This window comes from Gorilla gorilla, chromosome 3, assembly GCF_029281585.2.
Source record: "Gorilla gorilla gorilla isolate KB3781 chromosome 3, NHGRI_mGorGor1-v2.1_pri, whole genome shotgun sequence".
NCBI lineage: Eukaryota > Metazoa > Chordata > Mammalia > Primates > Hominidae > Gorilla > Gorilla gorilla.
This window is the reverse complement of record NC_073227.2, coordinates 162,883,107-162,901,164: the sequence shown is the minus strand read 5'-3', so window position 1 is coordinate 162,901,164 and position 18,058 is coordinate 162,883,107. Positions and strand designations below refer to the sequence as shown.

The following is an 18,058-nucleotide window of genomic DNA, read 5'->3' as shown; positions in this document are numbered from 1 at the left end:
AGTTTAAAGCATGAACTGACTCATTGATGCTTCTCATATTCCTGAAAAACTGTTAGCCAGGCTATTGTAAATGGCATTGAGAGCAATTAAACAAAGACAAATAATGCGCTCATTCATCTGAAGGTAGTGCTAACATCCCTGCTTGCTAAATTCATGATATTTACCGGGTCTCTATTTCATAGCTAGAAAGAAACAATTCTCAGAGTCAGTGGTCCACACTGTTTATCAATAATGTTATACTAGGAGAAATTAAAAAGATTTTCACAAAGAGGCTCACTATTTGCCCTATGCTTATTTCCCCAGTGCATATCTTACAATGCCACCACTCCATATAGGTCTTGAAACACATGGATTTTCTCCACCTCTGGGCAAAGCTTTCTAAATTTCTATATTCAATTCACACTGTATCAGAAGATGACAGTTTTTAAAATATGTAAGTAGCTACTCTTATTAATCATATTATACTAATCCTAACTTAAATTTTCAACATTAAAAAATAGGGGTAGTTTTTAACGGACATTTCCAATGAAAAATGCTCCTGTGATATGTTAATGTTTCAAAATGACCAGAATTCCCGAAAGTTTCACTCTAAGCAATAAAACCATTACCTTTCCATCAGCCCATCATAAACAGAAGCACTCATCAATAGTGATAACAAACAAGCCATACCAAAAAATCATATAAATTATTTGGTTTATTTAGCTTCACTGTATTGAAACAGCAGTCATTAAATTATTGTTCTTATTCTTAGGACTGATTGAGTTTTAAAAATAATTAAATAAAGAAAAAAAAATGAGGCTATCAATACACGTGACCCTGGGTATACAAAAATGAACCGAACATTTTTTTCCTGAAGGAATTCAGAGTGAGGTAGAGAAATCACACATATAAATGAATTCTTACAATTTTTTATGTCAAGTAATTTAATAAGGAGATGAATGAATGAGGAATATAAGCATATAGCAAACAGAAACCTAAATCAGTGCTATATTCCAACCCTTTTAATGTTTTCTTCCAATAAATCTAAAATAACACAAAACAAGTAAGTAATGTTTCTTCCCTTTGTCCTCTGCCTTCTTTAGAGAACATTACGTGGTAGAGGTCAAGCTTCCAGCCAGAATGTTTGAGTCACTACCTCTACAGATTAAAGAAGGACAGTTGCTTCATGTGTATCCAGTACTTTTTAATGTTGGAATCAATGAACAGCAAACTCTGGCTGAAAGGTAAGCTTTGGTGTGAGAGTGACACTTGAGATTTTTCTTTGTTCCTTTTAAGCATATGATGAGAAGTCCCATGTATCTGCATGTAGAACTAACATCAATTTATGAGTAACATTTTTCTTTTTATCAGTATCAAATTATTTGAGATAGAAGGTAAATTTTCATATTTAAGGAATCCTGGCCCAAGCCAAATTTAAATGTGGCAAAAATATTGAGGAAAATCTTGATGCCAATACTAAATAAAGCATTTGCATGGATTAACCTTCTTTGTTTCCAAATACCTATGTGTATATTAAATTTTAGAATTCATGTTTATACATATCTCAATATTGTAAACAGATAATAGCATCAAATTTTTAAATCTAAAACAGAGTCTTTCTCTTTTTTGTGTTTATTTTAATGGTTATTATTTGGTAATGTTAGCTTTTTTAATAATGACTTGCTCAGTCAGCAAATGATTGTACTGTGATCCCATAAGTCAGTTAAAAAACACTTTTTTTTGGCTGGGCGCGGTGGCTTACGCCTGTAATCCCAGCACTTTGGGAGGCAGAGGTGGGTGGATCACCTGAGGTCAGGAGTTCAAGATCAGCCTGGCCAAGATGGTGAAACCTCGTCTCTACTAAAAATAGAAAAATTAGCCAGGCGTGGTGGTGATTGCCTGTAATCCCAGCTATTCAGGAGGCTAAGGCAGGAGAATTTTTTGAACCCGGGAGATGGAGGTTGTGGTGAGCTGAGATCACGCCACTGTACTCTAGCCTGGGCGGCAGAGTGAGACTCCGTCTCAAAAAAAGAAAAAAAAAAAAAAACCTCTTTTTTTGAAAGACTTATTTTTACATCTTACATGATTCACATGTAGAGATTACAGAAAATGTAGATAACAGTTAAAGATCATAGAACAGGCCAGGGTCAGTGGCTCACACCTGTAAATCCTAGCACTTTGGGAGGCAGAGGCAGGTGGATCACCTGAGGTCAGGAGTTCGAGACCAGCCTGGCCAATATGACAAAACCCCAACTCTACTAAAAATACAAAAATTAGCTGGGCATAGTGGCGGGTGCCTGTAATCTCAGCTATTTGGGAGGCTGAAGCAGGAGACTCGCTTGAACTGGGGAGGCGGTGAGCCGAGATTGCACCATTGCACTCTAGCCTGGGTGATACGAGCAAAACTCCGTCTCAAAAAACAAACAAAAAAAGGTCATAGAACATACTTTTGAAATATTTTAGAGAAAGAAGTTAACATCTTGGCTGTAGGGGCTGGATGGAGAAGTTCCTTCACAGGCAACAATTTGGGGAGTTTGATAGTCTTTGGTATTATAATATTTAACATGCTTTCTTATCTGTAATTCACTCTCCAAGTGACCCCTGCCCCACAGGTAAGTTTAAAAGTACCTAGCATATTCCTTGCCTTGATAATTAAGTACTTTTGAAAGCTAGTGTCTAGGATTAGATTATATTCTATTTATCTATATATATATTTTTCTCAGCAAATTCAATGTTTGAGATGAATGATATTCCTGAGCATGAACTATACAACTTGGAGCAGGGGAACAGCATTCCAAATTGCCTCTTCTTCGGTACGCTACAGTAGAGTGTTTTGAGTTGGAATTAATAAGGACTGTGATTGTGATCTTGAGAGAGATATGAGACTCTTCCATTTACAGACTTTTCAAAGACTAGTCGGCATTATATTTTCAAGGCTTCTAAGATGGACTAATTTGCATCATTCATGTTATTGTGACTGTTTTAGTTGTCAGTCATTTTATTTAAGAAGTGTCCTTTCCTTCCTTCTCATCTCTCTTGCATACTAAGAATGCACTTTTTTCACACATGGAAGCTGTACAAGACACGCAAGACTGGAAAAGGAGCAAAATGGCAAAGTAGGGAAACCCTGAGAGAAGCAGGAGGCCTGAATTTGAATAGCACTCTGACATCAACCATTAATTTGAGCATATTGCTTACTCTCTGTTCTCTGAACCTCCTTTTTCTGATTCTGAATTTTGAGCTTTACCAGCAACATCTACATGTTAGATATGCTATGTAATCTAGAAGTAGTATTTCACTACTGTTTACTCAAATTCAAAATGTAGATGTTGTATATGACCATTCTTAGATAAATAAATACTATTAGTCAGCTTGGGCTGCTGTAACAAAATACTGTAGACTGGGTGGCTTAAACAACAGAAATTTGTTTCTCAGAGTTCAGGAAGCTGGGAAGTCCAAGGTCAAGGTTTCAGCCAATTTGGTTTCCAGTGAGGGCTCTTCTTCTGGCTGTCAGACAACTGACCACATTCTCCCTATATGCTCACATAACCTCTTCTTTGTGCCTGTGGAAAGAAAGAGCCCACTCTCATAATCTCATTTAACTTTCATTACCCCTTAGAGGCACTGTCTCAAAATACTGCCATTGCCATTTCGGGCTTAGGGCTTCCACATATGAATTTTAGGACAACACAAACATTTATTCCATAACACTAATGTTACTCCAGCAAGGATGGTATTTTTTAAATACCAGTTGATTACAGTGTCTGAAAATGCTAGAAGAATATATTTCAGATTCTATGGAAACTCCTCTAGATTTTTGGGGTCTGTATCCCTGTTCTCCAAGTTCAACTCGGTATAGATACTGAACACTGACTTTGTACCAAGCACTGCTCTGCCAAGCTATGGGACATAAGAGGAATACAGGGTAACAAGAAGCGTGGAATCGGCTTCCTATCCTGAAAGAAGGTGTAATCCAGTGAGGAAGACAAGTCAACAAACATTACATTACAGTTTGGCTCATGCAATAATTAAAGGTGTGGAAGGAACAGGAATAGTGCATAAAACAAAGCAATTCACAGATGGGAGATGAATCCGTGGGGGAAGTATCATAGAGGAGATGAGCCAGGCTTTAAAGATGAATCAGAGTTAATCAAGCTATCAAGGAAAGTAAGACATTCCAGTCAAGAGTGGATAGAATGTTAAAAGTCCCAAAGGCATTGAAATACTGCTGCTAAGGGAGGAGAGTGTAACTACATTCCCACAAGAGGTTTTGGAAGCCTTTGTGGAAACTTAGATGCTAAACTAGGAAGACTATAAGACATCGTCCTTTCAGGGAGGAGAGAAGCATTGAAGTTCAGTGAGCTGATATGATGAAATATAGGTTAGATTAATTTTTCCAACATTTCATTTATTGCATGGTGCAATGTATGGTATGTAGTTGATGTTAAATATTTTTTGTATAGATGAATTCATTTTTCATTGAGACTGAATGATCTGACAAGGGCCAGAAAGTAAACTGGAAGTGAAAGAGACTAGGGGCATAGTTCTGTGGTATTTGGGAAGCTTTAGGAGAGTATAAACTGGATATGATTAAATATCTTAATATATAATGACAGTGGTTGAGAAAAAAAAAGGAAGGGATACCAGAGATATGAAAAGACTGAGGAATAGTGGGTAAGGTGAGGAAAAGAGGAAATCCAAAATGATGCCTAGATTTTGAACCTGAATTAATGCCAAAATATTGGGGACATGCTTAGCAATCGTTCAAAGGAGGAAGCAGTTTTAGTTTTGGGTTATGTTATATTTGAAGTGGAGTTGGAAAATGCACACTGAAATTTTCTATTCACACCTAGAAATATAGATTTTGATGAAGATACATATTGGAAGCCATTTACATAGCATCCTTTTATAGGGAGACAAGTGGGTTTTACCTTTGAACTTGGGAAATTCTCAAAGATAACACAAGGTTAGTGACACACAGGTAGACAGGTTTGTCTTGAACAAGAGGTGGAAGACTATGTGTACAGAACCATTTGACTTCATGGTATGAACAGAAAAAAATGTCGACAGAAATGATCTACTGTCTGGGAAATCTGGCTCTACGTGTGCCTACAGCAGTTGATAGTGTGGGCAAGACTGCGTGCAGCCCAGTGTCCATTGCTGGTCTTCTGGTCCCCTCCGTCAGCTGCCACGAGTGAAATGGATGGTTGGATAGATAGTAAGAAAAGTTTTTTAAAACACATACAGGGATGCAGCCCTGCCACAGAGGTGTGGAGTAGGATAGGGAAACTAATATCAATTATGTCCATGCACAGAGACTGGTGTTTTATACATGGTATTTTATCTAGATTCACATTTGATGATTGTGAGGATATTTGAGGTGTTAGAAGCGATTAGTGAAATCAGGGCCAGTGGAGATTGGAATATGTTTGAAATCACCATTGTGCATTGTAGCTTGAAAAATGAGACAGACTCTTTCCTTAGGAAATTATTCCAATCTATTTAAAAAGGAAAGGTAAAATGTGTTACTTTTTGGTACCATTTTATAACCCACAGCTGTTTTCTTTCTTCTGTTTGTAGGTTTGGAGATGTCTCTTTGCAAGAAAGTATTAATCAGGAAAACTTCGAACTTCTACAAGAATATTACAAGATATTTATGGAAAAGATGCCTCCTGATTGTAAGTATGTGAGTTAGAGAAGACAGCAATAATAGCTTCTTGATTATAAATCTTTAGAAGAGGTCAGACATAGAGGTCAGTGGACTACAGAAGCAGGGGTAGGGATGTGAGAGTGATTTTGAAATTATCTGATCCAAAAAGACTGATTGCCAAGGTAGCATGGCCAACACCTGCATCATTCTCTTGATTGCCTTCTTGAATGTGTCCTGCTGTTCATTCTGAGACATTAATTTCATTGCCACTGGAAAATGCCAAATAATAAAAATAGGGACCTTATAATTAGACATTTTAATTAGTCTGATAAAAATTTTGTATAATTCTTAACCATATAAAAGACTTTACTAAAGATTTAAGTCTCCATTTATAAGCAACATCAGACATAGGACACACATGCAGGAGAACATCAGATATAATACCAGTTAAACAAAATAATATTAAGTCAATGTGAATGACAGAACTAACTTATTAAATATATGTATTGCAATATTTTATGCAAAAAAAGTTAAGGCACCCAAGCCTTTAAAAATGTGTTTTACACATTTGGAATTTGTTTTGGAGGGGGCCATTTTTCAATTCTACTTTTCTTTTCCCCATCGTATTAAGCACATAACATTTGAGCGGTCCAAAATCAGAGAGCTGGGAATGTATTTGGAATTCATCTATAAATAGTATAAATATGTTGAGATATTCACAATGATAAGAAGCTAAGTTTTAATAAAGTAGGAAAATTATAATATTTTAACCAAAAACTGTAATCAAAGTCTACTTGTTACTATTTGTTGTGTAATCATGAACAATTTGCTCACTGATTTATATTCTGTTATTTAGTGTGAAATAGCTCAGGTGGCAGAGTGTTTATGTCTTCATAACCTAATGAATGTGGTATCCAAATATTACAGTGGCATATGTGTGCCCATGTGTGGATAGTTAAAAAATGTCACTTGCAGATTTTATATTATGATTTATATTATTTTATGTCAAATCAAATATTATTTTTTGCCAAAATGAATTCAAGTACATGGAGATTCTTTGGTAGCAAGCATACTTTAAGTGTTAAATTTGTTAATTACCTGAAAAGTTAATAATGTAAGTAAAACTATTTTTCTTTAGCAGTTAATGAAAAAAGAGTTTATTATAACTTGGATGTTAATGATTTTTTAACAAATTACTTACAATTTGGAAAAAAAGTCTCAGAATTTTTGTCAGTAGCTTGATAAGAATTATATTTCTTATATTAATTCTTGAAAAGTATATGTGGTCCCCAGGCCAGCGGCATCAGCATCACCAGGAAACTTGTTAGCAATGCAAATTCGCAGGCCACACTGTGAATCTACTAAACTCTCCCCGAGTCTGTGTTTTAATAGGCCTTTGAGGTGGCTTCTGATTCATGCTAATGTTTGAGAACTAATAATATGCCATCCTTACTCAAAATATATATTAGAAAGTAGGTTGTTGGCAAAGTCTGTGAGGGGTTTCAGTACTATACTTATAACAATCATATTGCTAAAGAAATATGTATAGGTACTGTTGAAATACAAAATAATTCTATATTCAAGTAACTTAAACTCTTCATAGGAATATAAGTTTAAGAAATTTTAGCCCGGGCAACATGGTGAAACCCCATCTCTACAGAAAATACAAAAATTAGCCAGGCATGGTGATATGTGTCTGTGATCCCAGCTACTCAGGAGGCTGAGGGGTGGTAGTATGGCTTGAGCCCGGGAGACAGAAGTTGCAGTGACCAAGATTGTGCCACTGCACTCCAGCCTGGGTGACATAGTGAGACTCTGTCTCAAAATAACAGCAACAGCAACAACAACATGTGATTCTATATATTGCCGATTAAATATAAACAAGTATTTTTCAAAACATGTAAATATATTTCTCTCCTTGCAAACAAGATGGAATTTTGTATAAAACCAATTGCATTTCATTGCTTACACAGTTGTCTGAACATGCTGGATTGTTTTCTGATATTTTGTTTCCTGTATTTTTGAGACAATTCTATTTGACACAGAATGGAGTTGTAGTATGGCTGTGGTTGTGCTCCATAACAAAAGTACAAGTCCAATCTATACAATTATGATGACATATGGGTTTATTCCTCCTGTAGACATATTGCAAGACAAAGAATGATTTGAGTTCTGCTCTATTTAAGGAAAAAACATAAAGCTTTTATAAGAGTATGAGTAGAGGTTAGGCCATTTGCTAAGAAGGAAAGAACTATCATGCTGGGTCATATCCATAATCCATATAATCTATTATTTTCCTTCTTTCATAGTGAAATGAAGGGATAATTTGTGTCAATGTTAAAGGATAGGTTAATTTCTTAAACATATTGCTGTCACTTTTTAATTCATTATGGATGTGCTATTAATTTACTGATTCTCTTTTTAAATGATTTATGAAGTAAGTAGGTGAATTCTATTTTTGAAGTAAAAAAGTGTTTCTTCTCCAAAGATTTTCTTAACTTTAAGGGATATCCCTGACTTTTGTGATATCAGGACTTAATGATAAATTAATTTTAGCTTATATATTCACTCCCAGTCAAGTGGCTCTCATCTTTTTACTCTTCTCATATAGAAACATTTGTGGACTAAATATTCTTCCCAAAATGTCTTCTAATTCTGTTATATTTGTAGCAATTTTAGTTTATAGTCACAATTCAGCAATCTACAAACATGGAATAGTTTTATTTCAGTAACTACTACCAGTTTTATGAAGCACTCATCAACCTTTAGAAGTTAGTAATTGCGGATAGGGGAATGGATAATTAAAGTTGCCAATCAACATGCCCTCTCAATATGTTTAGCATGGTCTAGTGCTTTTAGACTATTTAAAACCTCAGTTTCATTTGGAATAAATATTCAGCCAAGTTCAAATATTATTATCCTCCACCCCCATCTTCCTTGCAACTGTAGAAAGACCATTAGTGGAAGTCTTGGTAGGGCAGGGTGGCCTCTGTGTCTGTCTTTCTTTTGGGGAATTAATGGGATCTAGAACTGGGATGTGCCTGTTACAGAGAAAGAGGCCACATATAGGAATCCCAAAAGTTCCTTTCCTGTAAATCTTTGCTGAATCTTCATCTGCAGAAAGTACTATATTGTTGGTCCTCAGTATATGTGTGTTCTGTGTTGGCAGATTCAATCAACCCCAGATAAAAAATATTTGAAAAAAATAAATATACAATGACAAAAATATTATTAAAATGTTTAAAATATAGTATAACAGCTATTTACATAGAATTTATATTGCATGAAGTATTATAAGTAATCTAGAGGTAATTTAAAGTATAGGGGATGATGTGCTTAGGTTATTTGCAAACACTGTGTCATTTTATGTAAGAAAATTGAGCATCTGTGATTTTGGTATCTTCTGGGGTCTTGGATCCAATCCTCCTTGGGTACCAAGGGACAACTTGTATATCTGATGGACAAAGCTGTTGATGACTAGTCTATCTGGGCACATGTATTGTGTGTTTCTCCCACCAAATCTCCTTTGTATGTGATGCAGCTCTCAGACAGTTGTTCTGCTGACTCTAAGGCAAAAGAAATCTTCAGAAGTTACTTCCCCTCAGGCCCTATCTGTGATATTCACTGGCCCCTTTGATCAGCCTGGGAATTCCAGTGTGGCAGTTATTAGTGCTTCTCCTTTTTCTCACTCTAATCTTCCTGTTGGGCTTGATGATCTCAGACATCCTTCACATTCCCTTTTGTGCCTACCTAAAGCATTCAGACACTTACATTTTGTGTTAGAAATAAAATAAAATAGTACTTCTGTAAATCACTAACACAAACTGCTCCATGTTTAAAGTCACCACTGCATCTCATACATGATTCAGGGCTTCTGAAGGAAGTGGATAAAGCCCCTTTTGTCTTCCTCTTCCCTTTAAGGGAGGAGGGACCAACTGTCAAAGTATTACAGCTAAATTATCTGTCCTTTCTCTAATAATAATGCCCATATCTTTTGTGCTTTATCTGAAACAAAGAAGAAGGATATTGTCATACGGCTCTAATGAAATTGTACCATAATGATTCCTATGCTAGCACTATAAAAGCGAGCTTACTAGCACTGTGAGCTAAGAAAGAAAACAGGGCTTTTTTTTTTAACCTGTTCTATACTTTTTATATAATATTTGACATTCTAGTGTTTTATATATAGTGTTTCATCAACTACATCAATAAGGATTGTATATAAAATACTTTTTAGAAAAAAAATTTAGTATTGTAATGAGGGTATGTAGAATGTAGTGTGTGTGTGTGTGTGTGTGTGTGTTTATGAACAATTTTTACTGTAAGCCTCACATTAAATTTAGCAGATATTGGTGGAGATAATATTATGTGTAAAGGTCTGTTCTATTCAGTTTGGATGATGAAAGATGAGTAAGATACGGTCTATGCCCTAGTAGCTTTCAATTTAATGACTCAAGGTAATCAAAGAATAATCTACATTAAGGCTAAACCTCTTTCTGAAACAATAGTCGCTCTTTTGGAGTGTTGATTCCTTTTCTGAATAATTTAGTTTTGTTGTTGCTGTTGTTCAAAAAATTTTACTTTCTACCAATCACTTCTGACACTCATTGTATAGTTATGCATTGTCACAGATTTTATTTTTGCACCAGGAAAAATAAAACATGATCTGCATCACTTATATTTACAAAAATAAGGAAATAGGATAAGAACCCAATATTTTGTAGATAACTAATTTCAGGGGAATTATTTGAATAGTTTTCTATGTAGTCCACATAGAAAACATACATTATAAAATGAGAACATTCATAAGCGTAAGGAAAGGAAGACTAAGGATCCCATAAAAAGTAGAAATTATTGGAGATTGAGTCAAATAAGCTAAATGAGAAGAGTAACATCCAGGTGAAAATGAGCAAAAATATCTAATGTGTTGATGAAAGAAGAATGAGGATGAAAGTGAAGCTATTGGATTTGATGATTGTGACTCATTAACGGCATTTAATGGAGTCTTTAATAAAAAGCATGGACTGAAATCACATTACAGGCAATTAAGGAGAGAATGCATGTTGTATAATTAGAGAAACAGAGTGGTGAAAGCTACTCCCTTAGGAAACTTAACAGTGGATAGAAATACAGAAATTAAAAAATAAGCTGAACGCAATAGAATCAAGTGAGAGAGTTTTTCTTGAGTCTTTATTTTTCCAAGGTGGTAAATTGATGCATGTTTAAAGACAGTTGGAAATTTCAGGGTGGAAGTTATGGGCAAAGGATCTATACTTGATCCTGCTGAGAGATTCTAGGGAGGTAACAATGATGAGGCCCCCTGAGACTAGCCAGAAAGCTAACCAGAAGTCGTAAGACAGAAGAGGACTAGGCCTCTCATATGATGTAGAGACTGAAAACGTAGTCCTCTGGCTTCCAGGGAAAAAGAAATATCTGTCATACCTGGCTGAGGCCCTTTAACACCTGAAGAATTCCAGCAAAAGGTCACAGAAAACTCTTGAAGACTGATACAAAGGTTTTGAAAGAATCCTAAATATAGTCTGGGGTTGGTCTTCAGACCTCTGCTGTTACAACACTTTCTCTCACGTCTCTCACGGTCCTTTGGTTGCTTCAGAGGAAAAGCTTCAAAAAAAAAAAAAAAAAGACTTTGTTCACATCCACCTTACCAACTAAAAATCTGATCAACCATGGTTCTCTCTGATGTCCTTTTAAATTCTTTTAGAATAATTATTAAGACATAATCCTTAAATATAATTTGTAAAAGCTGTGAGTGCATGTCAAGGACTTAGGTTTAGTTTAAGTAAACTAACATTTAGTACATTTAGTTAATAGGGCACAATTTATTTATATTAAGGTTTTCTGTGTCCTTTGAACTTATATTTTTAGTTAGCATTTTCCATTTTTAGTATTTCGATTTATCTTAAATCTTATTTAAAATATAGAGTCATGGAGCAAAGATGGCTTAAGTCAAGGTACAATTAGAAAGAAAATTATAGAAACTAAAAATGATATGAAATTTATAAAAAGTAAAAGGACTCCATTGGGACAAGTAAACCTTCCCATGAGAGGATTTCACAGAAGCAGGTGACAAGGAGGAACTTTACTCTAAGTACAATGTGGAATATCTAAAATTGAATTTTATTAGGTCAAATAATGGAGCAACTCACCCCTAATATTGAATACTCTGTCCAAATAGCCATTGAATATGTACCAAATTTTTCCAACACAGGAGAGAACTCTCTAGTACATCAAGATAGTTTTTCCAGAACAAGTATGTGATAATGCTTTTCTGAATGAGATTATTAGATTTTGTTTTCAAAATGAAAGAAAAGAACAAGGCTACTAAGATACACAGAATCATATTCCTTGTATAATAAACTTACAAATTGATACACATGAGGGTAAAGCTGAGAATCAGAAAACTAGCTACAACATTTGTAACACAGATTGTGCTCTGGAAGAAATCAACACTAGGTTTTGGCAGACTTCTTTAGCAAACTGCACTGTTGGACTCTCCATACTGTTCCAAAACCACAGACTGGAAAAGCAATCAGTATCACATGTTAACAGATACCTTGTACTAGAAAAGGATAATATCACTGAGAAACAGAGTATAAATTGATATATAGTTGGTACATATATCAGAGAGAACAGTTGCACTACATTTTATCTAACGATGAGAATTGAAGCTACTTAAGTATTTCCTTCATAGTGGTGATTTGATGAGCTCTGTCACAGACCCCAAAAATAACTGGTGGAATCAATACTGATGGCACCAGCTGTGTGTGCCACATAAATGGGCAATGCTCCATAAACAAAAAAGGGTACATCTGAATACCAATCCACTTTCTGCTCATTTACCTAAAATTGGAATCCATATGTGTTGATACTCACAGCATCCCAATGTGGTTCATTGCTGCCACAAATTTCAATGTGCTGCTTTCACTTTCTTAGAACATGGTATGGTTGATATTTCTCATTTCTGCTTTTCAGAGCCCTCTATCCTTAGAAACTGTCACTTATCTTGAGCCTGGATTCCCAGACTTCACCCACAAAAGGTCTTCAAACAATCAGATTGTTTCTGATTAGCACAGAGACTTTCTGATACAAGTTAATGATTTCCCAGGTTCTACAGTAATTTCTAAGTTATTAATCATTTTTCCATACATGGTAATACTCGGTTTCCTCTGAACAGTTCACATTTATATAAAGAGATCCTTTCTGAATGTTAAGAGAGCCTCTCCACATTACAGAACAGTGACTTCAGAGGTGGCCATTTTTTCTCTCAACTAAGCTTCAACAGTGACAAAAAGCACTGTTAAACTTTGCCCCTTCATCATCATGCTCTCCCTTCCAAATATCTCTTTTCTCTCTGCATCATTTTCACTGTCTGTAAACTTTGAGGAGGAGGTCAAGCTTATGCAAGAAGGGGTTAACCTGCAAACAAGATCAGGAAGAGAAGGACAATTGAGTTAGGATATTAGCCTAGGCTATACTGAGGTAAAATTAAAAAATAATGCCAAGTTCTCAATGGCAGTATTCATCAGGTCCCAGACAGGAAATCAAGAAGTCTAAGAATTTACAAATTAAGCAGGGATTGGTGAAGTCAAGTCACCAAGAGTTTAGCAATACTGAGTTGCTACTAACCCAGGTGCTAAAAGGAAAAAGGTAGTGTCACCAGAGGCCAAAAGCTGGGGCTATACATCTGGATCTAGAGTGTTGTTGAGGACTGTCTAGCAAAACCTGGGACCATGAATGGAAAAGTTTCCCAGTGGGAGCTGGAGCCATAGAAAAGATATAACCACTTCCACGGGCCCTTAAGAAACAGAAAGGTGGGGAAGCAACAGGCTGGCTTCTATCTTCCTCCTGTCCTTGACTCTCACTCTGGCTCCTCATTGCCCAGAGTTAAGTGTAAGTTAGCCTGGAAGATGAGGTTTCCTGTGATAAAGAGCAGAATGGGAATGGTACATGTAGAAATGAGGGCATATCAGCGATTGATCAGCATCATCGACCCCTGTGCTACTCAGTATCTTTCCTTGCTTTTTACACATACAGGAGTAATTTCAAACAAATCCATATCTGGCTGTGGGGCCAAGATTGTGTGTTTTAACAAGCCCTCCTGGTGATTCTGCCTGCACAGTAAGACCTGAGAACCACTTGCTTGGATTTATAAGATGTGATAGAGTTAGCTGTCAAATTTCAAATGTTATGTTTTTGCACTGCATTATACTCTGGATATGAGTGTAAAAGAAGATGAAATTTCCTAGAATGTTAAAACAGTTCGTCTTTTATTTATCTATTGTTTTAACAAATATTAATAGTTGAATGACCTAAGCAAAACATATATGTAAAACAACTCAGCAGTAATGATGATTCTGTTCAATGTGAGATTACCTTGATTTATAATGTTAAGCTAAGTAAGTGTGTCTAAATTTCCTAAACACAAAGAATAGTCTGAATATTACAGGGCTTTATATGGTATTTTTGACAAACTTGAAGACATAAGGGTTTAAAGATATATGAAGATACAAGGATTTTCTTAAATTAACACATGAATGTCATTCCAGCAGAAACTATATATTAGACTATTACATAGTAATAAACAAAATTTACTTCTAATAACTTTGTTTTATAAACATCTCAACTGTCGTACCATGTAGACATCCAAATATATAAATGAAAAATCCAGTCAGTTATCCAAATATTTTGCATATTTTATTTAAAACATATGTATATTTGGAAACATCGAGATGGCTGAGGAATTCTTCATATATTGTTCATATTTGTCATTTCATAGACACATAAAAATGTGTAAAAGGGATTGGCAATAGAGAGGAATATTATGTTATACTGCAGGACAAGCTTAAGTTTGAAAATGTCCCAAAAAGAGTAGATAAAAGTGGAATTAAAATTTTTCACCACCCATTTTTTCACCTAAACTCATTCCAGTAAGTCTTTTATCCATGTAACTTCATGGAAACTGTTTCTGTCAAGAGCCTGCATTGTTAAACCCAATGCTGAGTCATTTGTCCTCATCTTCCTTGATCTAGTAACAAGTGTGACATAGTTATTTCTTACTTCTTTTGTCACTTGGCTTCCCAGCCACCACACTCTGTGATTTCTCCTGCTCTATGGCTGCTTCTTTTAAATCTCTATTCCTCATTATCTTTCCAACGTCAAATGTTGGAGTGACCTAGGATTCAGTCCATGCATGTCTACTCTGCTCCCCAATTGAACACAGCCTAGTTGCTTTAAATACCTGCTATTAACTATCAATGTTCATATCTACATCTCCAGCCCATCTCTCTTCCTTAAACTCTTGTATCCTGCTTAACACCTTAATCTTTGTTCCTGATAAGCCCTTAAAAAAGCTGTTCTTCCTGCAGTCTTCCCCATCTACGTTTATATGAATTTCAACCTTTTAGTTGCTTTGGGGAAAAAAATAGCCACCCTCGAGTCGCCTCTTTCACATCCCCTTTCCAGTCCATCAGAAAATCTTACTGCCTCCACTTCCAAAATATATGCCACCAGTTCTCACCACCTGCATTGCTACTACCCTGTGCAAAACGCTTCTTACCTCTTCTAGGTTTTGGCAACAGCTTCCTCCTAGCATCTTTGTTTCTTCTCTCACTTCTCATTCAGTCCATTCGTATCCACTACATCCAAAGTGACTGTTTTAAAATGAAAGTCTCATTATGTGTCTCCTAAAACTCTTCCAGTAACCCCCAATGTTGTTAGTTTTTTGTTGTTGTTGTTTGTTTGTTTTCAGAATAAAAACCTACATTTTTACGGTGGCCTCTAAGGCACCATACAGTCAACCCCTTTGATCCTTTGATCCCTCTCCACTGCTTTCTCTTACACTTACCTCACTCTGCTCCACACTGACTTCTGCCCCCCATGGACCTCTTGCTGTTTCTTGGGACTTTTTAGTGGCTCTTTGCCCTATCTTAAATGCCTTCCCCCTTATAGGTCACTCACTCACCTCCTCTAAGTCTTTGCCTAAATGTCACTTTCTCAGTAAGGCCTTTCTTAAACACCCTCTTTAAAATTGCAATCTCTTGCCCGCTGGAACCCTTCTCTCTTAAAGTTTTTTTATAGCCTCCATCATCATGTAGCATGCAATATGTCATTTACATTATTTGACAGGACTCCTTACCAGAATGTAAGCTCCAGGAGGACTAGCACGTTGTTTCTATTCCATTAACATTTGTTGAATGCATGGTATAAGTTGAGTCATTTAGTTGGTTGTTTTAAAGAGTCAGAGAACAGCAGAAAGCTGTTGGATCTTGTAAATAGTTAATGAAGACTATGAAAAGTAACACTATTTCTGTTAATAATTGTTGAGTGATACAAGGATTAAATAGTGAAATTATTTTGGAATTCACATTATCACATTGAAGGTTCTGAGAAAGTCTGTAGGATGGCTGGCAAAGTTTTTCTGTAAAGAGCCAGAAAGTAAATAATTCTAGCATTGTGGGCCATATGATCTCGTCACCACTCAACTTGGCTACTATAGGGCAAAATAAGCCATAGACAATATGCAAATCAGGCCAGGCATGGTGGCTCACACCTATAATCCCAGAATTTTGGGAGGCTGAGGTGGGTGGATCACCTGAGATCAGGAGTTTGAGACCAGCCTGGTCAACATGGTGAAAAACTCTGTCTACTAAAAAATACAAAAAATTAGCCAGGCATGGTTGCAGGCACCTCTAATCCCAGCTACTAAGGAGACTGAGGCAGGATAATTGCTTGAACCAGTAAGTGGGAGGTTGCAGTGAGCCAAGATCACGCCATTGCACTCCAGCCTGGGCAACAAGAGTGAAACTCCATCTCAAAAAAATAAATAAATAAAATAAAATAAAACAAAAAATGGACATGGCTGGGTTTTAATAAAAATGTATTTACAAAAATAAAAAAATGTATGACCTGGGGTTAGCCTGCAAGTCATAGTTTGCAAACCCTAATCTATAGTGTCTAAATTAATTTTGTTTAAAATAGCTTTTTTTTCATTATGGGAATATAAAAAATTATCTGAAACCCTCATTTGCATTTTTTAAATAAGTGTTCCCCAGGACATAGATTAAGAAATACTGACCTAGTCCAACCCCATCATTTGCTATGAGGGACTTGGGGTCATTCACATACCCTTTAGTAGGAGAAGAGAGACTAAATTCCATGTTCTCTGACTCCCAGCCAAATGTTCTTTTAATTTATATGCTGCTGCTCCACCATTGCTGTCTAATGGCTTCTGCAGTTAATTTAAGATTGTAGATTTTTAAATATTGTAATATTTCCAGCACCATACTTTCATTTTCTGTTCATATATTTTTATACACTTGTAATTACAAATTTATTTTAAACTCACTGCAGAAGAAACTCTGATGCAACTAATCTTTTGAAGTTTTTAATGCTTTTTTAGCATTAAAAAGATTGAGAGAATTTTTTAACTACTATCTTTAGAAGCACTTCTGTTTCTTTTTAAAAGAAAAAGTGAGAAGAAATAATATCCAATTTTTATTTCCTCAATGCATGTTAAACTACATAGACTTTTAATGTCCCTTAAATTTTAGACACGATCAAATTATGAAATACAAACAGCAGTACAAGCAACAAAGGTAGACACACATATACACATACAAAGGTCCACCTGCTTGGCCAACCAGACATTGATCTATGTTACTATCTATGTTGCAATGTCTATGTTATTTGGTGGTCTTCATAAATTATAGTCATCAAATCTTTTAGCTAGCCTTATTCTGTCGTAGTATGTGTAGGTACAAACTTAGATTTTCTTGCCTTTCAATCATCCTTACATTTTCTTTATTATTTTCTCTTCACTGAGGCTCTCATCTTTTTTGAATGTCTAACTCTTGCATTCCAGATTCTACTACTCATCAAAGATTGGCTGGCCTCCCAGTATACCAGTCTAGTAAGTCTGCACATAATGGCATGAAATCAAAAGACATAAATTCAATTGAAAGCTCACTTAGGTGAGTCATTTGGTGTTTTCAATGCCTGCATTTCATTGTCAGCCAAATGAGAATAATTACTTTGTATACACCTTGTACTTCAAAGTAAATTCTACCATTATCTCACCAGGGAAAAGAAGTTAATATTAAAATTTCCACTGTCAATTTCTGTGACTAAAAAGTGTCACATGTACTTATGAATATTAGAGAGATGGTTAAGATGATAATTGTGGTACACTGAGCTTTTCAACAGAGTTATATTTCTGCTGTGTACAAACAACAGAAACAAACAACAATCTAGTTAAATTTGATCATGAAGCTTTTTCAATTGTTTGAACCAAACTTCATCCCTATCCAATAGCCTCTCTCCTTCTCTGTCATTTCTATAGTCTTTGCAATCTATATTGACTTATCTAAATTTTTTTGTGAAATCACTGATTCTCTGATAATCTTTCAAACA

The 18,058-nt window shown here is 35.6% G+C and overlaps 1 protein-coding gene across 8 annotated transcripts in view; it reads left to right on the top strand.

Moving 5' to 3' along the window:
- INPP4B (inositol polyphosphate-4-phosphatase type II B) overlaps positions 1-18,058 on the top strand; it is an 809,117-nt gene that overhangs the window by 723,644 nt on the left and 67,415 nt on the right. For all 8 annotated transcript variants that reach the window (XR_008679096.2, XM_055384744.2, XM_019025935.4 and 5 more), the window contains 2 exons: positions 1,083-1,223; positions 5,560-5,657. Coding sequence is in view for 7 of the 8 variants with exons in the window: in XM_055384744.2 (XP_055240719.1) it covers positions 1,083-1,223; positions 5,560-5,657 (239 nt within the window). In the remaining variant the exon portion in view is untranslated. The remainder of the gene's footprint in view (positions 1-1,082; positions 1,224-5,559; positions 5,658-18,058) is intronic.